Below are 26,402 nucleotides of genomic sequence, written 5' to 3'. Positions count from 1 at the left end.
AGGTATTTTATAAATCTTGAGGCTCTTATTTCCTGTTGAACCCTCTTGTGTCTCACCTGCACATGCCCAAGGCCTCATTTCAGCCAGGAATGTATGATAGCTAGAGCCCCCTCCATTACCTCCTGAGTGTGAATGAGCCTTGTGACTATATGTAGCCTTGCAGATCATAACGAATATGTGGAGATCTTATCAAGGCCCACAATGACTGTCATATTCTCTGCATCTCTGTGAATTTTTCTCAGTATCTGCTAGGTTATTGCTTTCCCTATCCAGCATCACAACTGCAGGCAGGCTATGATCTTGGCCTTCCCCATTTGTTTGCCACCATACTTCATTCAAAATCAAGTCAGCCCTATTCAGCAGTGAAGCTGCTGCTCCTCATAGCTTGTCCTGCTTTGATAAAACTACCTCACAAATGGAGTTGAAAGAAGAAATGGGTACAACACCAGGCAAAAATGCCACAGAGGCCTACTTATCTTGCTAAAGTTCACTAGCTCATTTTTTAAATAAATGCTTCTCAATTTACCTATGCCTTTGTTCAATTTTCAGTCCTAAAACAATTATTTTTGACAATTTTGTCACATTTTATCACTATGTTTTAGAGAATAGATTGGGTGAAAACTTGCTCTATCATTCCAAAAGTCCTGCCTCCTCTCTTTATATCTTCTAAAACACTGGTCTCCAAATATTTTTAAAATCATTTTCATTTTTTAATTACTGTTTACATACACTATTACATTAGTTTCAGGTCTACACCCCAGGGATCAGACATTACATAACTTACTAAGTGATTATCCCAATGAATCTAGCACCCATCTGACACCATGTATATTTACTAGAATATTACTGACTCTGTTCCCTATAATGTACTTTACATCCCCATGATTATTCTGTAACAACCAATTTGTACTTCTTAATCCCTTCACCTTTTCCACCCATCCCTCTAAAACCCCTCCCATCTGCAACTGTCAAAATTTTCTCTGTATCTATGAGTCTGTTTCTGCTCTGCTTGGATCATTTCCTTTTTTTTTTTAGATCCAATTGTCCATAGATTATGTACTTATTGCATTTTACTGTTCATATTTTTTATTTTTTTTTTTCTTCTAAAGGAAGACCCTTTAACATTTCATATAACACTGGTTTGTTGATGATGAACTTGTTCAGCTTTTTCTTGTCTGGGAAGCTCTTTATCTGTCCTTCAATTCTAAATGATAGTGTTCCTGGGTAGAGCAATCTTGATCGTAGGTCCCTGCTTTTCATCACGTTTTGAGTATTTCTTTCTATTCCATTCTGGCCTGCAAAGTTTCTCTTGAGAAATCAGCTAACAGCATTATGGGAGTTCCCTTGTAGGTAACTGACGGCTTTTCTCCTGCAGCTTTTAAGAATCTCTTTGTTTTTAGCCTTTGGCATTTTAATTATGATGTGTCTTGGTGTGGGCCTCTTTGCAGCTATCTTGTTTGGCACTCTGCACTTCTTGGATTTGTACATTTCCTTCACCAAGTTAAGGAAGTTTTGTCATTTTCTCAAATAGGTTTCAGTTCCTTGCTCTTTCTCTTCTTCTGGCAGCCCCATGATGCAAATGTTGGTATGCTGAAGTTGTTCCAGAGGGTCCTTATACTATCCTAATTTTGGGGGGGTCCTTTTTCATTTAGCTGTTCTGATTTCAAATAGTTAATTTGAATTTTGGCTTTATCTACTCTACTGTTAATTCCCTGTAAACTATTCCTCATTGCAGTTAGTGTATCCTGCATTTCTGACTGGTCCTTTTTTCTGTTGTTGTTCTCAATAAGTTCATTGAGTTTCCTTATAACCAGTGTTTTGAACTCAGCACCTAATAGATTGCTTCTCTTCATTCTGTTTAGTTCTTTTTCTGGTATTTTGCTCTGTTCTTTCATTTGGGACATATTTCTTTGTCTCCTCATTTTGGCAGCCTCCCTGTGTTTGTTTCTATATAATAGATAGAGCTGCTACATCTCCCAGGCTTGGTAGAGTGGCCTATTATAGTAGGTGTTTTAGAGGGTCCAGTGGCACAGCCTCCCTGATCTCCCAAGCTGGGCACTTGAGATGTATCCCCCATATGAACTGTGTATTCCCCCATCTTGTATTTGAGCTTTGATTGCTACTGGCATGTCAATAGGGGGGATTTATCCTCCAAGCTCATCAGCTGAACCACTGAACAATGATCTCTAACCACTGTGGAGGATCAGCTGTGCAGGGGTCCACCCCACAAAGCAGGACTTACTTAAGCAAGGTTCCGGTGCCCACTGAGTACACCCCTTGAGTGTGTCGCTTGGGAGGTGATTAGGTGGTGATATTTCAATGTGGTCTGAAGTTGTCTATTGGGTGTGTAAGCTCTGGGGCTTTTTGGGAGGTGCAGGCTACGGTCAGCCACCACCTGTGTTCTGCCTCGAGGACACCCAGAATAAGCTGCAAAGTGATCTGCAGAACTGCAAACCATGGCAGCCGGCTGCTGCTAGTGCTGGATCTGGGACCACTTAGTAAGAGGTAAGGAGCATACTGAGGCAGACGCTGCTTGTTTGAGTTTCAAAAAATCTGAAGCATGAGCAAAAGCAAGCCATTTGTATGGAATGGCTCCTAGAAACAGCTTGGGTAGGCCTGAAAGTTGGGTAGGGTGGGGCCTCAATGAATCACCAGCGTGGGGCAAACAGTGAACCAGGTTGACAGGGTCTCAGATGTGGTGCCCAACTCCCTGCTCTCTAGGAGGAGGGCTCATCAAAGGAACAATGGCCTGTACCAGTACTTCTGTCTTGGAGAAAGTGCCCCCCACCCTACCTCTTACCCAGATGCCAGACAATTCATTTCCTCCCCATATACCTCTGGTGCCTTTCAAGCTGCTGCCCCAGCACTGGAGCTCAGAGGAAGTGAGTCCAAGTAAGTCCATGATGAGCCCTTTAAGAGGAACTTCCTCTGTCTCCCTCAGTCTCAATGCCCACGGGGTTTTACAACCAGAAGTTATAGGGACTTTTCTTCCTGGACACCTGGGTTGGGGGGCCTGGCATGGGGCTGGGACCTCTTGCTCCTCAGGGGGTACCTCTGCAGCTGAGAGTGACCTCCCAATTTTTATCTGCCACATGTGAGTGTGAGACCAGACCATTCTGCATCTATACCCCTCCTACCAGTCACAATAAGGCTTCTTCTCTAATACCCTAGTTGTAGGACTTCCTTTGGCCAGATTTCGGGTGGTTCTGAATGACAGTGGTTCTGTAGTGTAGTAGTAATTTTGATGTGGTCATGGGAGAAGGCAAGTACTGTGTTTACCTATGTTGCCATCTCGACCAGAAGTCCAGTCTCCAAATATTTTTGATCATATGAGCTATCAGTAAAAATATTTTAACTTATATTTAATTTTTACATATTTATTTGTTAACTTACATATAGTCTATTACTGTATAAGATATATGAAAATATAAAATTTTAAAGAAAATAAATATAAGTGAATAGAAGCTTTAGCATTTTCTTCCTAAATCCAACAATTATCTTTTCAATCCTTGGACAACATAAATACCTGCTTCACTACTTTGGAATTCAGTGCTTTACCTCAGAAGTCTAAACTGTGGACAGGTCACAGATCACAGTTTGCCAACTCCTGCAGTAAACCAGTGCTGTCCATTGAAAATATAATGGGAGCCACATGTATGACTTTACATTTTCTTGTAGCCACATTAAAAAAGGGAAAAAGAAACATGTAAAATTAATTTTAATAATGTATTTCATTTAAATGAATATACATCAAAATCTTTTCAACATGTAATAAATATTAAGTATTAATATATTTTACACTATTTTTAAATATTAAATCTGCAAAATCTAGCATATATTTTATGCTTATAGCACATCTCAATTCATAAGCTAGATTTTTGATGGTTAAATGAAATGTAGTCATGCCCAAACAATAAAGCTGTATTTAATGGGAAAATATTTTATACTAATTCAGCTTTAAAACTTTAATTTTAAGTTAATTAAAATGAAATAAAATGTAACATTCATATGCTTAATCTAACTAACCACATTTCAAGAAGTCTAACATCATTTGTGGACAGTGGCTAGAGTGCTGGACAGCATACCTCTACACTATAACAACTGTGAGGATTTAGAGTATTCGCCGCTATTGTTGCTGTTGTTCAGTAGTATCTACAATATTGAATTAAAAATACACAATATATATAAAAGAATTCAGAGGAGTAATACAAAGGTCAGAGGTTCAAGCTAAGGTCTTATGGTTGGTTTTCTTGGCTGGGATACTCTGGTGTTTGTTTACCAGAATGTAGAACTATATCCACAACTGAATGAAAGTATATTTACAACCACTTTTATTCAACATAGACCATAAAAGCTGTTTCATTTGATCCAGGCTATTACTTTTTCAAGTGATTAACAGTCTGAAATTATGATGAATTCTGATTCTTTGAAATAATTATGAGAAATTATTTGGTAGTATTGTTTAAATAACAAAATAAAGTTGTTAAGTATTTTTTAAATAATAGTCTAAAGTTGTTTGTTTTATTTAATTTCCCACTTACACTTCTAAATAGGTTATGGGTTTAAAGCAACTTAAAAATATACATACAATTTATCTCATAAGTACAAAGATATGTTGTTAATTTAGTTTATTTAGTAGTGGTTTAATTATATAACATTCTTTATTCCAGAGAGAATTTACATGAGTTTATATCAGTAATATTAACAGAACTCTAAATAAAATAGTCACTCCTAAATAAAATTATACTAATTGTATACTAAAATTATACAATTCAAATGGTTCTCATTAGCCCATGTTGCTATCTTACCTGTCTGCATATATACAGCTCCTATAAAATTACAATCATTGTGATTACTAGTTGATATTTGGCTTTTTACCTACATTATAAGTATTTTTTCATGTTGCTATGCACTTTTCACAAATATTGTTAATGATTACATATCATACCAAGAATATGTCATAGCTTACTCAAATATTCCTTTACAATTTGATTCCAATTCTTTACTATTATTAGTAATGTTATAAAAAGAGTAAGTTAACAAATATAAAAACACTATGTTATCATAACTTCATAACATAATCTAGACACCTGTGCATATTCTATTCTGTTGCAAAACAAAGGTTAGAAACATTACAGCAAAGAATTGCTGCAGATACAAAGTTATCCACGTTAGAAAAGCATCAATGATTATAAGTGAAATATCTTCTCAAAGATCATTATACCACTGTTCTCTTCTAGGTTAGGATCTTTAAAGGCTTCCCTTACATTAACAATTTAATATTAAAGGTATATAGAATTACAAAATAAGTGTGCTCCTCATATTGACTGTAAACTGCTTACTTTAAATCCTGTTAATCCAAAATGAAAAGACCCTTTATCTTGTGAATCTGAATTGTATACTTCTTTCCTTAAAATAAATCACTTCAAGTACATTCCAAAAAGGACTATAAACTGCTTAAAGCTTTTTTCACTCTATTTCATGAAGCTAATACTCACTGAAATTCTACAATTTTCCATCAAATAGCGTATTGAAATGGTTTTCAGGGCAGTTAACCCCCACTGTCCTATGTTTTGTTTTATGAATCTTTGAAGACTGAATATACCAGAACATAATATTATTTAAACCCGGAAAGAGAAAGTCTAAGAGGTTTCTAAATGGTATATAATTTAACTTTAGAACCATTCATCTCTGCTAGCAATGGTTTTTTTTCCAACATATATCTGAGTTTTCACATCTATCTCCCCACCTGGCATATCTTTCTAACTAGGCTGGGGACTCTCTTCTGGGCATCTCCAATAGCAGGGCCATATATGTCACTCTGTGATCATGGATCTACTTATTACCATATTAAAAACCTTGTGAGATCTGATTATTTTAGAAATGTTACTTTCTTGTTTTAGCACCCAGACTGGGATAAGTTTCAGAATAATAGACAGATATAACATGGACCAAATGGTTTATTGTCCCTTTCAATGCCTAAGTAAGCCTCTTATATTGCTGTGAATAATAGGCCTGACTATACTTCTGGGTAATAAGTGGCAAAGGGTTCTTAGATAACAGGAAAACAGGCATTAAAAATAATTAGTACTACAAAAAAATGCAGCTCTAAAAAATATTCTAGAGTCAAAGTAGCACTGCAAATACTTGAGGGACTTTCTCCAAAACCCTCACTCCATATATGTACCAATAATAAAATTTAAAAAGAGAGAATTCTAAACATATAGCCATGATCAAAAACTAGTTAAGTATTTCTGTAGACAAAAACAAACGTAAACCTGAAGCCACAAATAAAGCTTAAGTTATAAGTCTGTTGAGTTCCACACCTACAAGTAGGCAAAAGAAAAAAAAAATGAAGTTTGACACAGTAATGAAGAATAAAAGTAGTCTACAAAAGGCCTGGCCTCAGAGCCAGGCTCTATGCTTATAATCAAGGACTACAGTGGGACTCTTCCACCTGTGGGGGGGCAAAAATGTAAAAAGTGAGAAGGCCATTGCCTGAGGCTACAACTTATACAAATACTATGGATCTGAGATGTTAAGAGGCCATGGTTTCAGCCCCACAGCTGAGACCAGGCCAAAGGATGGATAGCAGGGATCCCAAACTCCCAAGTGGCCACACAGCAGGAAGTGAGCAAAGGGTGACTGAGCAAAGCTTCACCTGTATTTGTACTGTTCCCTATCACTTGCATTACTTGTCTCCTGTCAGATGAGCAGCAGCCTTAGATTCTCATAGGAGTGTGAGCCCTACTGCCAACTGCGCATGTGAGGGGTCTAGGTTGTGTACTCCTTATGAGAATCTAATGCCTGATGATCTGAGGTAGAGCTGAGGCAGTGATGCTAGTGCTGGGGAGCAGCTGCAAACACAGTTTATCATTGGCAGAGAGGTTCAACTGCACAGAGATGATAATAAATCAATTGCTTGCAGACTCATATCAAAACCCTATCAGTGAGTGGCAAGTGACAATTAAGCTGCATCTAGTGGAAGGCTTTAAGTCAGAATCTGACACTTATCTTAGTCCAAGTGTGGTCCACCTGTTATTTTATTTACCACTTCTGTCCGTGCCTCTTTCCTGCATTGCATAGTTATCTCAGACACAGTTCTGGTAAGCCCACGTGCTAACCCCCAGCCAAAATGAGTTAAAAACACAGGTAGCTGGGGAACTTCTTTGAAAAGGGGGAAAGACCCAATAATGAGACAGCAGACGACTCTAAGACTGCCAACAAAAAGATTCATTTAAAAGAAAATACCAAGAGGCCTACTGAAATTACAGGTTCATTGCACCAGGTGATTCACATTTCCCAAGCCCACTTTGTATAATATGTGATGACCAGCTAGCCAACAAAGCCATGAAACCTTCAAAACTGCTTTACCACATGGTGACCAGGCACCCTGCATTAAAAGACAAGCCTTTGGAGCTTTTCAAAAGAAAAAACAATGAACACAAAGAACAGAAGCAGTTATTGAAGGCCACCACTTCATCAAATGTGTCTGCACTGAGAGGATCATTCTTAGTGGCTAACTGCATTGCTAAAGCTAAGAAGCCCTTTATTATTGGTGAAGAGTTCATCCTGCCTGCTGCCAAGGACATGTCATGAACTTTTAGGAGAGGTTACAATTTAAAGGTGGCATGTGTTCCTTTCAGCTAGTACCCTAACTAGATGAATTGATGAAATTGCAGAGGATATTGAGGCACAATTGTTAGAGAGGATTAATAAATCACCGGTACTCATTAATCCAGGTACTTCAACAATCCAGATTGACAAGTCTACGGATGTTGACAACACGGCAACAATGCTTGTTCTCATGATACATTTTTCAGGAGAATGTACACAAGGATATGCTATGTGCATTTTTGTTGTCAACCAACACCGCAGCTGCTGAAGTATTCAAGTCTTTGAATGATTACATATCAGGAAAACTGAACTGGTCATCTTGTGTTGGTGTGTGCATGGATGGAGCGGCTGCCATGACTGGACGGCTTTCTGGTTTCACTACTCGAGTCAAAGAGGTTGCTTCTGAATGTAAGTCTACGCACTGTGTCACCCATAGAGAAATGCTGGCTAGCCAAAAAATATCACCTGAACTTAACAATGTTTTGCAGGATGTGATTAAAATTATCAACCACACTAAAGTACATGCATTTAACTCAAATCTGTTTGCACAGCTCTGTGAAGAGATGGGCACAGGGCACACATGTCTTCTCTTACACACAGAAGTGAGACAGCTTTCTAAAGGTGCATCACTGGCCAGAGTTTCTGAGTTATGAGAGCCACTCCACAGATTTCTTTCAGGAAAACTGTTACCACTGGTAGCACATTGCAGTGACACAGAATGGGCCGCAAAACTTGTTTACTTGTGTAACATAATCAACCTGCTTAATGAGCTCAATCTGTCACTTCAGGGGAGAACAACTGTGTTCAAGTCAGAAGATAAAAGTGGCTGCATTCAAAGCCGAACTGGAACTATGAGGGTGATGAGTGAACACTGGGATTTCTGACATGTTTCAAATATTAACATTGATTTTGAAAGACACTGAGCCAGGGCCTGCTTTCTCCCAGTTGGTGCATGACCACCTGTCTCAGCTTCAATAGAGTTTGAGCATTACTTCCCAACCATACAAGACCCCTGAACTGGGAAAGAATGGATCCCAGTTCCATTCGTGAATAAGCCAGGCAAATTGACTTTGTCTGTGCATGAAGAGGATCAACTGCCTGTGATCACAAATGACGGTGGCCTTAGAATCATGTCTGAGGCAACTTCAGACCTCCATATGTTCTGGATTAAAGTCAAGGCAGAGAATATCCTGAGATTGTCACAAAAGCACTCAAAAGCCTGCCTCCATGTCCAACATCCTATCTTTGTGATGTAGGGTTCTCTGCTGTGACAACAACCAAAACAAGATTACGGAATAGACTGGACATAAGCAACACACTTTGGGTGTCACTGTCTCCTGTCACCCCCAGATGGGACCGTCCAGCTGCAGGAAAACTACCTCAGGGCTCCCACTGATTCTGCATTATGGTGATTTGTATAATTATTTTATTATATATTACAGTGTAATAATAATAACATGCACAATAAATTTAATGTTCTTGAATCATCCTGAACCATTCCCTACCCCCAACCATGAAAAAACTGTCTTCCACGAAACAGGTTCCTGGTGCCAAAAAGGCTGGGGACCACTGATCTAAGGCTTAGTATCTGGATCTGCAGTGGCCTCAATATAACCTCAGGAGGGAGCCCTAAGCTGCCTGTAGAAGACATAGTTCTTGTCCTGATATCTCAGGGAAAGGAGTAAAATCACTATAAAGCCCCTAGGGAGGGGTGAATAAAAAAGAGAAACTCCCACCAAAGGTAAACTAGAATTGTAGTTTTACAATTCTAAGTAAAGAAATATGATGGCTTAATTATGAAAGAAAAATGATTCTCTTCACAGTTTTACCCACCTATGTACAATTTCTCAAAGTCTAAAACATTTTACATCACAATGATAGGTTTAAAGCAAACATACAAACTGCAAAATTGTCCGCAGGGGTGCTGCTTTAAGAGTTGATAACAACTTCTGGGTATATTTTTAATCAAATTAATCCTGTGTTCCACATTATGAAAGCTGGCATACCCCAAGTCATCTTAAGCTTTCAACTTCCAGAAATTTCCTTATATTGACTTTGATGAGCCCAGGGCATCATTTGTAGTAACCTAGAAACATGCTTAGTGTAGTTCCAAGACAACCAGAACTATGGTGGCTTGGGTCTTCTCTTGGGTCTTCTCTCGGGTCTTTTTTCATGTAAAGACCATGAAACCATGTAGGCCCCTTAGCTTGCCTGTATTTTTTTATATCAATTTCTTGTTTATAAAATTCAAAGTGGGGAAAATGATCATGCAACAGATATATTGTCATTTTTTCAACAAGTATCAAAGGCCTGCTGTATGACGGGCATTGCTCTAGATGAGGGGACAACAGTTGCTTGTATTTTTTTAAACAGCTTTATTGAGCTGTGATGGTTAAACAAGGAACTGTGGTTATTCTTAAATAACCCCACTGTTATGCTGAGAATCAACAAGTAATTATTTCCCTTGTGCATGTATTTTAAGACATTTCAGAAAAATAATTTAAAGTGAATATATATCCAGGGGTATTTCAAAATAAGACTGCAAATGAAGTTGAAAGTAGGTGTAAGAATTATGATTTTGATCTTACATAAGAATAAAATTTCGACTGAGTACTACTATCCAAAAACTTAACAAGTTAGTTCCTAATCCCATTAGACATAAATAAACAAGGCTGGATGACCATCTGCTGGAAGGACACAGAAGAGATTCCTCTTAAAAGGAAACAGGTTACATATTGGTCTGGTCTATCCCAACTTTAGGACTCTATTTTCAGTTCTTTAACTTTTGTTTCTGTTGTTTTTTCCCTTAGCACTGAATTGTTAACATCTCTGACCCCAGTGAAATTTCTTTCTTATATGAGGACTACTTAAAACAACAGTAGCTAGGATAAGAACTATCACTATTAAGATCTATTTTTTTTTTTGCCTCAGTTGCTTATAAAACTACAAAAGTTAAAGGCAAAAAGTCTGGCAACTACTCAGTCCAAAGGAAAGCAGTAGGTGCTTATCAGGGGCTGTGTGAAGGTGGCAGAGGTGGTTTAACAGGATGACTGAAATCCCTGACCGATAATATAAAAAGTTAAAAGAATGGCATACAAATAGAAGTGAACCTGGGAATCTCTTTTTAAAATAACTTAAAGATATTATAATAATCAAAATAGATGGCAGTAGAGAATATAGTGAATATTTCATAGCTAGCAATATATTTGATGGATGAATTTCAAACTAAATAGGGAGAATGTACAACCTCAAAGTTAAAATTACAAAGTAGGAACACTGATTTCTTGGACAAAGTATCTCTAAAAACCTAATATATTAAGTTAACAACGTAAGAATTATAAAATACAACAGGCAAATCAGCAAAAGTGAATGACCAATTTGAATTAAACTTATTGTCTGAAACACCCTTAGCAGACATGCCTGTACACACAAATGTTCAGAACGTGCTACTGTTCTTAGCAGAGCAGTATGGTCTATATCAACACTTTATAGGCCAAAAAAAAAAAAAAAAGGACAAAATGTATAGATAACTAAAACTAGAAAGATGATATCTAGAACAATCAGAACAATCTAAAAAGAAAACAACAAAAACCACACTGGGTTAAAATACAAAAAAAAAGAAGAAGAAGAAAACTGCAAACTGACAAAAAAGACTAATCAGTGATTTGATTTAAAATATTTAAAAATATCTACACAACACAGAAATGTTAATTCTCTAACACCATGCTATCCAGTGTGGTGGCCAATAGCCACATTTGAGCACTCTAAATGTGCTGTGCAAGTCATTTGGTACATTTACACTCAAATTTAAAAATAATACTTGATTCAGTTACTGCAAAGTATGGAGTTTGATTCTTCAGTTTGGAAGAATTTGGGTACATTAACCTACTTATTAGCTGCACATTCTATAAAATCTCAACACACATGAAGTATTTTCAATCAAAACTTGGTATCTAAAACAAAGTATACTATAAGTATAAATGTAAACCACATATTAAATTTTGAAAGCTTAGTAAAAAAGCTATTGTACAACCCCTGGCTGCTGTGGCTCAGTGGATTGAGTGCTGGCCTGCAAACCAAAAAGCTATTGTACAATATAAAATGTTTCAATAATATTTTTAAAATGTGACATGTTGAAATAACATTTTGATATAGTAAATAAAATAGTAAAGTTAACTTCATCTGTTTCTTTTTACATTTTTAAATGTGGCTTTTGGAAAATTTAGAATTATGTATGTGGCTTGTATTACATATCTATTGCACAGTGCTGCTCTAGGAAGATCTGAAATATATGTCAGTCATGACTGAGAAGTTACATATTCCCTTATCTCTTAGTGTCACAAAATAATACTTTAGGCTACTAAGAATTTATATATTTATATATTCCAAAGTCATTTGTATCCTCTTTACACAGATTATTATATGTCATTGAAGTATTCCTTTATATTATTGCAAACTACAGTAATGTGTAATGGTCATTCCACCATCCAGAGTATGTAACCAAGTAACTTAAGGATGCTAATTCCTCAAAGACTTCTTCATTCCTTTTATATCCAGATTCTTTTGCTTCTTTGAGCTAGTAGGGATCTTTAATATAGTAGAAATTTTGATAAGACTAATTTTATAACTAGTGTACACACACACACACACACACACACACACAGAGTTATAAATTGTGCCCCTCAAAAAAAAAAATCAGAGCTGCATGCCTTCCCAGGGCTATTCCAACTTTTTCACAGCACGGCATTTCATAGAAAATTATAAGACACAGAGGAGTAAACTGCTAAGACCACTCAAGGGAGGGCATCACTGTATCAACACAGTTGCTTATAGCACACCAGATAAGAAGCTTGGTCTATAAGATCCTTCCAATACACTGCAAAAAAACTCTGATCCATATTTTATTTTCACCTAATATTTTATTCTTACTTATGCCTACAGTTGTGAAAATACAACCCCTTGATATTTTTAATAATATCCAAAGCATGCCACAAGATGGAGATATTACTCCATTACCATTTATATTTGTATTTATGTTTTTTCTGTGTATATTTCTCTCTCCATGTGTATTGCCCATTTTCTCCCTCAGTGGTATATTCAGCTACTGCTTCTACCCCTAACATTTATTCTGGTTCCTCTGCCACTCTGTTCTAACTACCTTTATTATGGAAATATTGTAAAATGAATACTTTTGAGATACCTGTTTTTAATATTAAAGGTAAGCAGATAATTAGAATCATTTCCCCCCACCTATCTAAAATTAAGATAATTTTTATTTGTATATTTTTTCTTGTGGGTAAAGTTGCTACAAGAAAAGTCTTAAGTACTCCAAAAGCCATTAAGTAACTGAAATACATTCGGTTACTTTGTAAAACTATAGATTTACTTCATGTTGATATCCCTCCAAACTTTTCTGGAACTCTTCTCTGAGAATACTCTTGAAACCAGTTTATGAGTCTTATGTGAAATTTAAATTCAGATCCCTTTATTAATCCAAATTGTATTTACCCAAGCTTGCTAACCCAGTTTGGTGACCAAATTTAGTTTTTAAATGACTATCAGTAATAGACAATACCAAATCCATCTTAAAGACTTATTATTAATGAGAATAATCTGCCAAATATGCTTTGAAGGCAATTTAAAATAAAAAGTTTCAACACTTTGAGAGATGGCAGCATTGTTGAAAACCTGTGAAGCTTTCCACAACAACTAATTTCAAGATCAATCTCATTTACTCTAAATTAAGCCTCATTATACTTCCAAAGGTGTAACACAAAAAGTCACACATTAATTCTGTATATCTAGTATGGAACAGCACAGCATGGCAATTATTTGAACTTTATAAAATGTCTCAACTAAAACATTTCAAACACAGGAAGTCTACTTCCTACTACAGGCAATAGATCCACACAAAAATACTATAAGATACGATATACTTAACTGTAAGTAAAGTCACCATTTCCAATCATCCTACATTATACACACGTTAACTTTCTTAAATCAATTTGAATCACCAACTATTAACACAAACACACTACTTAAAAGTTAAAAAAGAACCTATACACTACTCTTTCATCTGTGACTAAGAGCAGTAACTGAAAATAATTGCTAATTAGATGTGCAACTTTTAAAAAATCCAGAAAGTCAGAGGCTTCTTGGTTATATATCAATTCAACCAGTCATGGGTTAGCTTCCTTAACCTAATCTGTTTTAATGGTGCAAAAGTTTTAAGTACTGGCTAGAAATAAGATGGCTTTGCCTTTCTTAGAGGGCATGTATGTGGACAGTGGGATTTTTCTACTGTCTGTTCAGACTATTCCAGAAAATGATAAAAAGGCTTTTTCTGGTGTTAATTTATTTGATTACTGCTCATTATACATCCCACAGTAGGGTCTCATGTAGCTTTTTAGAATTCTTGAACCTTCCGTAGCCAGTTGTATTATAGGGGTAGGCAAAAGGTTTATATACATTTGTGAGTACATGAAACACAGTGTTTATTCTTGTATTATTATTTATTGTTTTATTTGTATTACAACTGTAAACCTACTTTTACCCAACCCTGTATAACTAAGGAATTTATTCCTTTTTAGAATTCTAGTGTTTGTTCTCAGTGGCATTCTAACCCTGTTTATTTCCCATTTTAATACTGCTGTTTATACTATGATATGCCCTGTACTGAATTCATGATTTTAAACTCTTACCTTTAATATATAAGTCAAAGTCTATTAGCTAACTGTGCTTGTGCACAGAGCTTTATGCTTACTATGCACCAGCACTACAACAGGCAGCCGTCTAATAATGAAGCATGTTGTTTTATACACACATTCTAACATGAGGGAATCAGAGAGCACGTAGGGTCACCTGTGAGACTTCAGTTGCAGGATGATAGTAATCAGAAACACTTACTGAATAAGTGAATTAATCCTAATCTTAATTTAGTATTAAGGAGGATGGGAATGAGACAAATTCTTAACTAAATTTCTAATGAAATCCTAATGACATTCTTATACATAAATTTCAACAAATATAAAAATCCAAATATTTAGTCCTTAAAATGGAATACTAAGATGTTACTTAAAACACAGTAATCATATTTTTACATTCATTAGTACAGGACTGATCTTTCGAAATTAAGTGTTTTGATGAAAATAAAGACTTTTGAAAATATAAGACTATAGCTTCACTACAAAATGGTCTATGGTCCTGCTTCATCCAATCAGAAGTCTCCTTTTCACTGCAATTCCTTTCATCTCTGCACATCTTGTGTAAGAATGGTTTTGGAAATGCTTTTAACCTGGATGAAATTAACTGATGTCATCACTGTCCAAATAGACCCAATAACGCCTAACTTAGAAATGCATTCCCAGGACCGTATAGCAGCAGTTTGTGGAATAAGTAGTTAGTTCACTGACAGAAAACGTAAAGCCAATAAAGAAACCATCAGCAAGATGAATAGGGAACTCACTTTTTGGGAGAACATTTTCGCCAATGATACATCTGACAAGGGCTTAATCTCCAAAATATACAAAGAGCTAATATAACTCAATGCCAAGTAGACAAATAACCTAATTAAGAAATGGGCAAAAGACCTAAATAGACATTTTGCCAGTGAGAACATACAGAAGGACCCGTGGACACATGAAAAAATGCTCAACATTATTAATCATCAGAGAAATGCAAATTAAAACCTCAATGAAATATCACCTTAGACCTGTCAGAATTGCTACCATCAATAAATCAACACAGCAAGTGTTGGCAAGGATGCGGAGAAAAGGGAACCCCAGTACACTGCTGGTGGAAATGCAGATTGGTGCAGCCACTGTGAAAAACAGTAAGGTGTAGCCTTAAAAAATCAAAGGTGGATCTCCCTTTTGACCCAGTGATTCCACTTCCAGGAATATACCGTAAGGATCCTGAAACACCAATACAACAGAATAGAAGCACTCCTATGTTTAAAGCAGCCCTATTTACAATGGCCAAGATTTGGAAATAGCCTAAGTTCCCATTAGTGATGAGTGGATTAAAAAGCTGTGGTACATTTACATTATGGAATACTACACAGCAATTAAATAAATAAATAAATAAATAAGCAAGCAGATGCTCTTATATTTTGCAACAGCATGGTTGGACCTGGAGAAAATTATGCTAAATGAATTTAGTCAGTGAAAGAAAAATACCACATGATCCCATTTATATGTGGAATCTGATGAACACAAATTAATGAACAAGATAGTAACAGAAGCACAGATACAGAGAACAACTGGCAGCTGCCCGAAAGGTGGGGGAGCAGGGGAGCAGTGGGGAGGAGGGAGAGGATAAAAGATGGTGAAGGGATTAACCGAAGAACATTTATGCACAACCCATGGACATGGCCAACAATGTTGGAATAGGCTTGGGGTAGGGAGAGGTGGGACTGGGAGAGGGAGGGAAAGGGGAGAAAAGTAGGAACAAGTATAATAGCTTAAACAATAATAATAATAGAAAAGAAAACAAAGCTGAGAACAGGCTTAATACAGATACTAACCATTTCAACAAATTATTTGCATTGGTATCACTTATAACTGCTATATGTTCTCTTCTTGGCAATCATCAAGTCAAATATCTACCCTCACCTCCATCCAACCTTTTGTTTTATTCTGAACACTGAGTAAAACATATGAATTTTAAATTTACATTATACCAATCACTGGGTAAAATGGTGACCTATATAAAAAGAATAATAACAGAGGCAAACCCAAATTCCCCATTTCAATTTAGGATGTATTTAAAGTAATAAAAGACAAAATATTCTAGGAGTGTTCTCATAATTAGTGTAAAAAATAAAACTCAGAGTAACATAAAGAAAAAAAACCTTATAACTAAAAGATTTCTGTTCTATCATCTCTAGATTATGTGGCAAAATTTTCACAATAAACTTGCTTTTATCCATAAAATATGCCCAGGCAACATCCACTAAACATTATGTACATAAGAAAGGTAAACAAATTTTATGATTATCCAATCTGATACAAAGATATGTACAATTAAGCAAGTATTTACTCAGCTCTAACTCTATGCATGATATGCCTACATTGGCAATATAAATGACTGAAACAGTATCTACTATTCCAGATTTTGTATATCTCCCTTGCTCCAAATTAACAAATAAGTTCAGACTCCACAATGAAAATGGGGAAGCTGTTCTTACACAACATGGGTTTACAAGGGAATACACTCACTGAGGACTGGACTATATTCAACTAATTATCACAAGTTCAGGGGGATCCACCATACAAATCATTGTAGGTAACTGATATTCACAGTACAGGTTCATCAATAAATTATGAAAGACATCTTCATTTTTATTTTTAAAAAAGACTATGACTGGCTTTGTGAAGGCCCTATTAATGACTTCATGGTTTTTCCCATCCAAAACAAAACTAAGATGGAAGTCAAGCAGACAGAAATCAAATATCACCTTTACTGCTGAAAAGCTACCACTGAATTTAGATTAGGCATAGGGGCCAAATGGGCTTGCTGGCAATGTCTGACCTCCCCTTTCCAGTCCATGCTTTGAGATAGCACATTCAAAAGTCTGTCCAGGATTACTGCCTTACTGATTTGGGGCACAGAATGAGACTAACTACCATGGTTTCTCGCTTTTTCACTGACTAGCTCTCCCCATTCAGACAAAAGAGACCAAAGGCAATCACCTTCCAACAAGTAACTCACACCTCCTTGGAGATATGACATGTGTCAAGAGATAGCACTGTTTCTTCAGGAAAAGTCCTCCCCATCTGGATATGGGATAACTGTGATCCCATAACAATAGTGATTGTTCCTCCTCTATACAGGCTGCTCATCTGTACATTCATACATTCTGTACTTCTGAAATATGGATTGGAAAAGCTTTAAGCTCTTATTAAGCTTTATTAATTCCAATGAAAAATTAAAATCCAATATTGTATAAGCACATGACAACAAGCTTTCTTTTTTAATGAAATTTCAGCATTCATTTAAGTGTAAAGATGCAGTTATAGAAACATTAATAAGAGAAAGGAGTACATTTCCTAGCTCTATGAATAGGGATCTACAACAGCTGACTGGCACTAGAAAGGCTACTCTGCCTTCATCAGAAAGTAAATACTGCAAAATTTAAAATAACTTAGCTTGTCACAATTTTAATTCACAGATTTTAAAAAATGAATCTGACATATTTATTGTTGGGCAGAATAAAGACAAAGTATACAAAGTATACTTTGTATACAAAGTATAAAGACAGTCATGGCCCCAACAGACAATGGAAAAAAAAACAAACAGAATTGCCACTGACCCCACAAGAAGTACAGGTGTCCAAGAAATAGCTGTTAGAGGAAGTACAACTATTGTGTGGGGACTTGGAATATGAGTTACTTATGAAAGATATTTTGTAACTCACATCTTTTTCCCTACACTTCTCTAATCTTTGACCCTATCTCCTCTGAAAAGATACAATATCCAAATTGAAATGACCTATAACTAATCTGAAATCTAGGAACACATGGAAAGGGATTCCTTCACTGTATGAGGGCTATGAAAGGCCATGTAAAAATATTACCTAATGGGTAAAAACTATTACACTGTTAAACTACTCCTCTGGGGAATTACTTTTAGTATTAGTTATTATGTTTATATTTTATCACTCAATAAAAATTTAAGTGTCTACTATGTTGCCTAACTATGAAGTGCATAGATAAAGAAGATACCATTTGTCCAAAAAACAGGGCAACTAGCTTGCCCAACATTGTGAGTCAGAAATGGCCTGGTCCAAGTTCCTAAAGTAAACAATTTTTCCAATTACAGAGTTTAGGGAGTAACTAAGTAAACTATCTTAAACCTGCAGGAAAGATGATAAAATGGATGTCACATTCAGTCACTATCACCCCTGGCTTCTAGTTTTGGGGCATGACTATTTCAAAAAAAATTTATATTAATTGTCTCCCTCCCCTTCCTTCTCTCCTGAACCCACTCTAATCACACATTGACCTCGCCATTCCAATGACACAGGTTTTGCCAATGACCACCACAACTGGTAAATTTTACAGCTCATTCTCAGAACTCTCTTATTTGAATTATCATCAGCATTTAACCCAGCTGATCACTTTCTCTTCTTTGAAATACTTCTTGACTTGAAAGAGAGCATCTTTTCTTGGTTTGCCTCCTATTTCACTGGCTGTTAACCTTTTCCATTTTCGTTTTTGGTTCTTCTTTATCTCCAAGGCTTAGCTCCCAGACCTCTCTTTTCTCTTTTATAGTCACTCCCCTGGTGAACATACCCAGTTTTGTGGCTTCAAATTGCCATCTAAGTGCCAGGGACTCCAAATTTGTATCTATAGACCTAACCTTTCTCCTTGTAACTGCAGGCTTAAATAATGACCTAAATGTTGGACAGACAACACAAATTCAGCATGACCTCAAACCAAATTCCTGATTTCCCCCCTAACCAAACCTGCTTCTATCCCAGGCTTCTCTACCTTAATAAGTGGCAACTGTAATTACACGAGTATTTATTCAGTTACTGATGCCCAATGCTTTAGAATTATCCTCAACCTCTTTTTTTTTCTCACATCCCACATTCAGAAATGAGTAAAATCCTGCCAGCTGCATGTTCCAGTTAAACTCAGAATCTGACTACTTTATTTGACCACCCAGGCACAATCTACATTCTACACCACAATTATCCCTCTAAGTAGCCAACGACATACATACAGATGATCCTTAACACAAGACAATCCTTAACACAACTGTTATTTTGGAATTTAAGTCAAATCATATACCTCTTACATTCAGCACCCCCCATGAGATCCCCAACTTATTTACAGCCAAAGTCCTTATAATGTCTTATGAAGCCCTACAATATCTTCCCCTAACTCCATGACTCTGATCTCATCTATTACTGTCCTCTTTGTTTGCTCTGCTCCAGACAGACTGGCTGCCTTGCTACTCCTCAAATGCATGCAAACTCTTGCCTCAAGGCCTTTGCACTCAACATCCAAAGCTCTTCCTCTGCTTTCCCACTTGGGTCACTCCCTTACGTCCTTCAGAGGCCTTCTCTGACCACCTGACACATTTACTTGTTTAGTTATTTACTATCTGTTTCCCCCTACTAAATTGTAAGTTTCATGAGGCTACAGGTTTTATTTTATAAACCAGTCAACTCCCCGTGCTGCAAATTTAGTAAGTATCAAATAAATATCTAGTGAATGAACAACAAAACTGTTGGGTATATAGGGTCAGGTCACCACTCTGAGTAAACTACCTACTTTGTCCTGGTCCCTCGTGTCTGGCTAGTCACCAAAAGATCGGTTGGCTCTGGCCTGAAAACTACACATTAAGGACTTCAGACAGGCTGCATTTGTCTCTACCAAATTTCTGGTTCTCTGAAAGTCTTCCAAAAAAGTAAAGATTTAGTGTCATATAAAGAACCTGTTCCAATCAGTTTCTTTGCTTAGGTAGAATAAAATTTCTTCTGATGTGGCTGGTACAGAAACACAGATTAAAACAATTTTTGCATCCTTTTCAAATTCTGCCTTGACATAGAATTTTCTCGATTATCTATGCTTCTTTATTTTCCCATCTTTGCCCATATAGTTAAGTGCTTTGGTTGTTTATACTGCCTAATTAACTCTGTAAATTAAATTGCATGAAATTATAAATGAAAAATCTGAGAGTTCACATACAAGCTAAATTACATAATCTAAAATTTAAACTAATGCTACTAAATTTCTGTGTTCTCTTAAAGGGGCTTAATTTTCCATGAATAACTGGAAAATTTTCAGGATGCATCTGAAAGGATGCTTTCCAAGCATCTTCAGGATGTTTGGATAGTTATGTATAAGACTCTCTAGCTATAGAATTTAATCAGTTATGATAAATTCTAACAAATATTATCAATAATAAAGGCATTCCTTAAAGCCTTTAGAGCAGGGTTGTCAAACTCATTTTCACCAGGGCTACATCAGTCTCAAGGTTGCCTTCTAAGGGCTGAATGTAATTTTAACTCCTTAACAGTTAAGGAGTAGTAACATTTATACAGTGCTAAAATTATTTCAGCGCTTCGAAGGTAACAGCAAGGCTGATGTGGCACCAGGTGAAAATGAGCTTGACACCCCTGCTTTAGAGTTACTTTCACTAATTTTTACACAAGTTGCATAATCATCTACTTTGTAATGAGATAAGATATACTTGTCTCTATGAGCAGAAAATGGCTCAGGTGTAGATAATGAATAGTTTGCACCTAAAAACTTGAAGTGTGAATTCTTATACTCTAATAACTCTTACAAAAAAATAGAATGTTAAAATCATAGTGCAACAGAAATTTTATGTTTAATTATACTTAACTGAAAAGTAAATTTCCATTTAGGGTTAAGCTCAATAGTTCACATCCACAGGGGAGCAATACACATTTCATTTCTAGTTCTGTGAAGTGTGCCTAGAATGACAATTGTTGGTAAACCTTATTTTTTACCCCATAATTATTCAAAACATTTTATGAAGGGCTCAATCAGTGTGACATCCTAAGTCTCTCACCCCATATGCCATCTTCTTAGCAATAGATTCAGATAGCGACTAGTTATCTCCCCTCAGTGACTACTCACAGGCAGAAGTACAGAGCAACAAACGGACTTAACAGGTTACAGTCCCAAGCTAAAAAAAAAAAAAAGGAAACAAAAGGAAAAGAAAATGACAATGATCCTGCGTTACTGGATGAGCATCTTCCTGCAGCAGCTCAAGTGCCTCTACTGCCCAGAAAACTTCATGGTTCCTTGTATGAGTTCCAGGACCGACACGGTAGAGGCTTTAAGTTCCTACAGATTTCTAAACTGAGATACCAACCCCTATCCAACAGGCTAAGCAGATTCCAAAGCACAACGCAAGAAAAACTTCTGCAACACCGACGCCAACCAAAACGCATTCCTACCTTTCCGGAAAGGCAAAGGAAAGGAGGCAGCTAAAAACAAGCATAAGGATAAGTGTAACTAGGAAAGGGAAATTTTACAGTCGGGCACGACTACTCTTTCCCTCACACCGTTCCTCCAGTATAGCTGGGTGGAATGATCTCTCTCAGACATCAGAGGAAAGGCGGGGTATCACCACCCCAGCTGCTGGTGGCACCGTCCAGCCTGAAACTTCGACCGCAACTTGAGAAGGGGAGCAGGGCAGCGAGGACCGGGGGAGGCGAACAATTCCTTCTGAGCCTGGCTTAACGAGGAGACCCTGGTGGACCGGGCTGAGGAGGGCAGCCAGAGCCCAGAACCACCAAGTCCTGACCGCAGTGCCGGCTCCCTGGGAGGAAACCAGATCAGAGCCCGCCCCAGCCCCTCCTTTCCGCCCAACCCGCACGTTTTTCTGCCCCGCAGGCGCAGCCCTCCGGCGGGCGGGCGGCCCCGCTTACCTGCTGGACCCCGAGGAACTGGTAGAAGTTGAGCTGCACCTCCTCCACCAAGTCGAACAACTCGAGGTCTCCGCTCTCCCAGCAGTGCGCCGGCCCTACCGCCGCCAGCAGCAGCAGTAGCAACAGTAGCGGCGGCGAGAACCGCAAGAGCCGGAGCCCGCTGCGCCTAGGAAGCAGGGCCAGCCCGGAGCAGGGAGCCGTCATGGCTCTGAGCGCAGAAAGGTCACCCGCCACGCTGTCCTGTCTGCCGAGAACGGGGACGTGGCGGGCAGCGCGGGCGCTGGGAACTGTGCCCGCCAGTCAAGAGCACGGGCAGCTGTAGCGGAGTCGCCCGCCCGGCGGCCCGCCCCAGCGACAGGGAAGGGTCGGCTGGAGCCCGCGGACACAGCGGCAGGTGGCGGACGGGGTTGTGGCGGGCTCTCCCCAGCGCAGACCCTAACCCCCGGGCCTACAAACAGCTGGTGAGCCAGCACCAGGCTCTGAGGTTGCTGAGGGGGAGAGGCTTCCTCACGCTTTAGCCTATTCCACGCCTCGCTTCCTGTGACATCACGTCTCCTAGCAACCACGGGAGAGGGGGCGGGGCCGGAAGTAGGGAAGCCGGGTGACCCAGATCTAGGCCTCTGAAGAAAGCCTTTCAGCGGCTGGAGCTCACTGTGGAGCCGACGTGTGTTTTCACAGATTGAGACGCGCACATCGCACATGTACCAGGAATATTCCAAGTATGATTTCCTCTGGAACAGCTACCTTCTTATCCTCCCCCAGATACTGAAAACTAAAAGCATATATGAAAACTGACTTATTGATTATGTCCTCTCTTCCAAACATTACATTATTCCATCAGGAAAGCTATAGGAGGAATTGTACCCGTGGCCTTAAAGGGACAAATCTAAGAAGTATCCTGGAGTGAGAGAGATGAAGCAGAAATGGAATTCGGACCAAGACAAAAGAAGTATACATCTATTTCTGAATTAAGATTTATAAGTATACCATAAAATAGGCAACCTGGCAGAATTAATAATGGTGACTCAATCATAGTCTTAGGGAAAGTGTGGCTTATCCACCCATAGCCCACTTTCTGTATTGAGGTCTGTTTTTAAAGAAAAAAGCCTCTTTCCCACCAGTGTCTTACCACCTAGTCCTGTATAGCTTCTGTTCAGTCTCTTTTAACTTTTTTTTTCTTCCACCACTATTGCTTCTCTTGGGTGAACCTTATTTATTTTTAGCCCTCTCACATTTCTCCTTCCTGACTCCCTAGTCTTGTTGAGGAAGTAGAAAGGAACAAAAAAAAAAAATGCCTGTATAACTCAAGATACTTGCTGGGTTTTGAAAATTTGACATTATGTTTTTCCCATTTGGATCTGACCAGTTAAAGGAAACTCAGTAGGGGAAGATAAAGCTATTTTTACTCTCATAGTAAGAATATATTATGTTTGATAAAGGTTAGAAAAACAGTAGGAAATAAATCTTACTGAAGGAATTCTATTCTTGCAGAGCTTAAAAATATTTTTAGTCATAAATGAATGCAAATATATCTTACTATATATATACATATATACGTACATACTTGAATTAATCAACTTAAGTTCATCATGAGGTACCTCTCAAAGATACAAGAATAGGGTGTCTTAGTCTGCTAGGGTTGCTATAACAAAAGACTGTAGACTGGGTGGCTTACACAACAGACATTTATTTCTCACAGTTCTGGAGGATGGGAAGTCTGAGATCAGGGTACCAGCATGGTCAGGCTCTGGTGAGAGTCCTCTTCCAAGTTGCAGATGGTCTGCTTGCTGTTCCCTCACATGGTGGCAGTGTGGGTAAGGGGAGAGCGATCTTGTGTTTTATGAGTACTAATCCTACAGTGGAGGTTCCCCCTTCATGGACCTAATTATCTTTCAAAGGCTCCAACCTAAGTACTATCCCATGAAGATTAGGGCTTCGACATATGAATTTGGGGCACGGGGTGGACACAAATATTCAGTCCAGAGCAAGGACTTATCATCTCTTCTGTGCATCCCAGTCCCAAGTACAATACTTAGCACATGCTAGGTTTCAGTTAGTTGAATTGAACTCTGTGAATACTTCTCAACACCATTTCTCACACTCCAATTTTTTAAATTTGCTTTTAAAAAATGTTTTAAAGATTTTATTTATTTTTAGAGAGAGGGAAAGGGAGGGAGAGAAACACCAGTGTGCGGTTGCCTCTTATGTGCCCCCTCACTGGGGACCTGGCCCACAACCCAGGCATGTGACCTGACCGGGAATCAAACTGGCCACCCTTTGGTTCACAAGCTGGTGCTCAACCCATTGAGCCACACCAGCCAGGGCTAAAATTTGTTTTTCTTTTTTTATTGATTGTAGAGAGAGGGGAAGAGAGGGAGAGAAACATTGATCGGTTGCCTCTTGCACATGCCCTGACTGGGGACTGAATCCACAACCCAGGCATGTGCCCTGACCCAGAATCGAACTCACAAATTTTCAGTTTGCAGGACAATGCCAAACCAGCTGAGCCATACCAGCCAGGGCTTTAGATTGCTTTTTGATATATCAATTTTCTTAAGATGAAAGGCATCTTTATCAAGTCTCTAAATTAGCTTACTCTTTATGAGTAAAACATCAAAATAAGATGAAAGTAATAAGCATTATTTTACATAGTACCCCAACATTCATTTTTTTCTCTTAATATGATCATTGGATTAAATATAATGTAACATTTGAAACTGGTGTTATATTGCCACAAATCTGGGATTTTTGCCTGATCTTTCTGCAGACAGTCTATTATTTCCCTCTTGAACTCTACTCTTACGTTGTCCAAGAACCCAGGCACTCACTTCATCAAGTGAATCAGTTCTCTCTTCAAGGCTAAGCTGAAACAGAACTGGAGTCCATTCAGTACAATACTACTATGCTTTTCATTGGTATAAGGTATTGCTCATGAAACTTCATCTTGTTCAGTTTCAATGATACTTGTCTACCCCAAAATGATGTTCTTGCTTGTTCTGGTCCAGGTCTCTGCAAAGTCCAGTGATATTTGCATGTAGACTTCTAGTTTGGCATCTTCACACGTTCAGTCATTGTCCCCCAAAAGACAATGTAATTGAATAAATATTTTGCTGAGGCCTGAACTAAGTGAGTTGACAATCACCAGTTGTTTTCTTTTCTGGTGACACTTACTGATTCTAGACATGGAATGTTCAAGCTTTGTCTGGGCAGAGGGACATTACACAGGAACAGAGAAATCTGTGAAATGTTTAACAGTCATGAGAGTTGTGTAATGGACTGGAAATGTAGAGGAGCTCCTAACATACAGCCAGCTTTCCGACCAGACATTTGTTGAATTCTGCAATAGTAGAAGAGGCTGAAGGACTGGGACTGATAGGGAGAGTAAAATCTCCCCACGTTCTATCAGTGCATTCAAAACAAACTCTATCTAGGAGTCATTTTGCAGTCTACCCCTTCAAGACATTTTTGAAGTTGTTTGATTAAGGGGCTAAAGATCCAAGTTTAAAACCTGTCAAAGGCAGAACTGAATCTCCATGGGTGAGGAGATAGAAACCATCCCAGCTCTCTTATCAAAAAACCCAGAGGAATCACAACCAAGGAACAAAGAGAAAGATAGGTGAAATGAAACTGCAACCCAATCCCAATCCAGTTCAGTCTCAGATCCTTACCCTACTTTCTATTCTCACCTCTAGAGGAAAATAACAGCAGTTGTACTCTATGTTAGCTTTTGACATAAAAGTCTGGCATATGATAAAAAAAATATAGGTGGAAGAACAAGAAACATTGATCAATAATCAAGAAAAAACAGGGAGATCCAAGATGTCGAAGGAGTAAGTGAAAGATACACTAACATTTTCCCAGAACCAATCTGGAATGACAGCTAAATTATAGGGAAATCATCCTGAATAACCAACTGAATACTAGCTGGAGAGAAACTTTTTAACCAAGGACAGACAGAAGAAACCACTCACCACGATGAAATTGGTAGGGGGTGTGCAAGGGAGTCATGTCTAGAGGAGGCACAAGAGGACTGGCTGGGATCCCACAGGTGGCAGCTGAAGTTCTGGAGGGATATTTAAGTGGCTGGGGTCAGGGGCATTCATTCCCCCTGAGAAGTGTGAAGTCTAAATTCAAAGCTGGACTCCTCAGCCTACACACCAGAGTGAGAAAGGAACCCAGACAACATCCAGCTGTGAAAAGCAGCAAGATTTATCTCTGCCAGGGAGAGATGGCTAGAGAATCAGAGAGCCTCTTGAAGAGCCAATACACAAAAATTTATTTGTAGCCACTTACCTAGGGCTCTGGCAAAGGGAGGGCAGAGTTGACTAGAGAGGCTTGAGGAGAGTCTGGGGTTCGTGGCTCTGGGGAGACA

At 38.2% G+C, this 26,402-nt stretch overlaps 1 protein-coding gene across 1 annotated transcript in view; it reads right to left on the bottom strand.

Annotated features, from left to right (window-relative positions):
• The window catches only part of DNAJC1 (DnaJ heat shock protein family (Hsp40) member C1), a 221,264-nt gene extending 198,692 nt beyond the window's left edge, over window positions 1-22,572 (bottom strand). The window contains exon 1 of the mRNA XM_028505599.2: window positions 22,031-22,572. Coding sequence (XP_028361400.1) covers window positions 22,031-22,234 — 204 coding nt within the window. The 5' untranslated portion in view covers window positions 22,235-22,572. The remainder of the gene's footprint in view (window positions 1-22,030) is intronic.
• Between the last annotated feature and the right edge of the window lie 3,830 nt (window positions 22,573-26,402).

This window comes from Phyllostomus discolor, chromosome 1 (genome assembly GCF_004126475.2).
Source record: "Phyllostomus discolor isolate MPI-MPIP mPhyDis1 chromosome 1, mPhyDis1.pri.v3, whole genome shotgun sequence".
Taxonomy (NCBI): Eukaryota; Metazoa; Chordata; class Mammalia; order Chiroptera; family Phyllostomidae; genus Phyllostomus; species Phyllostomus discolor.
Note: the sequence above shows the minus strand (reverse complement) of the source record. Positions and strands in the feature narration are given on the sequence as shown.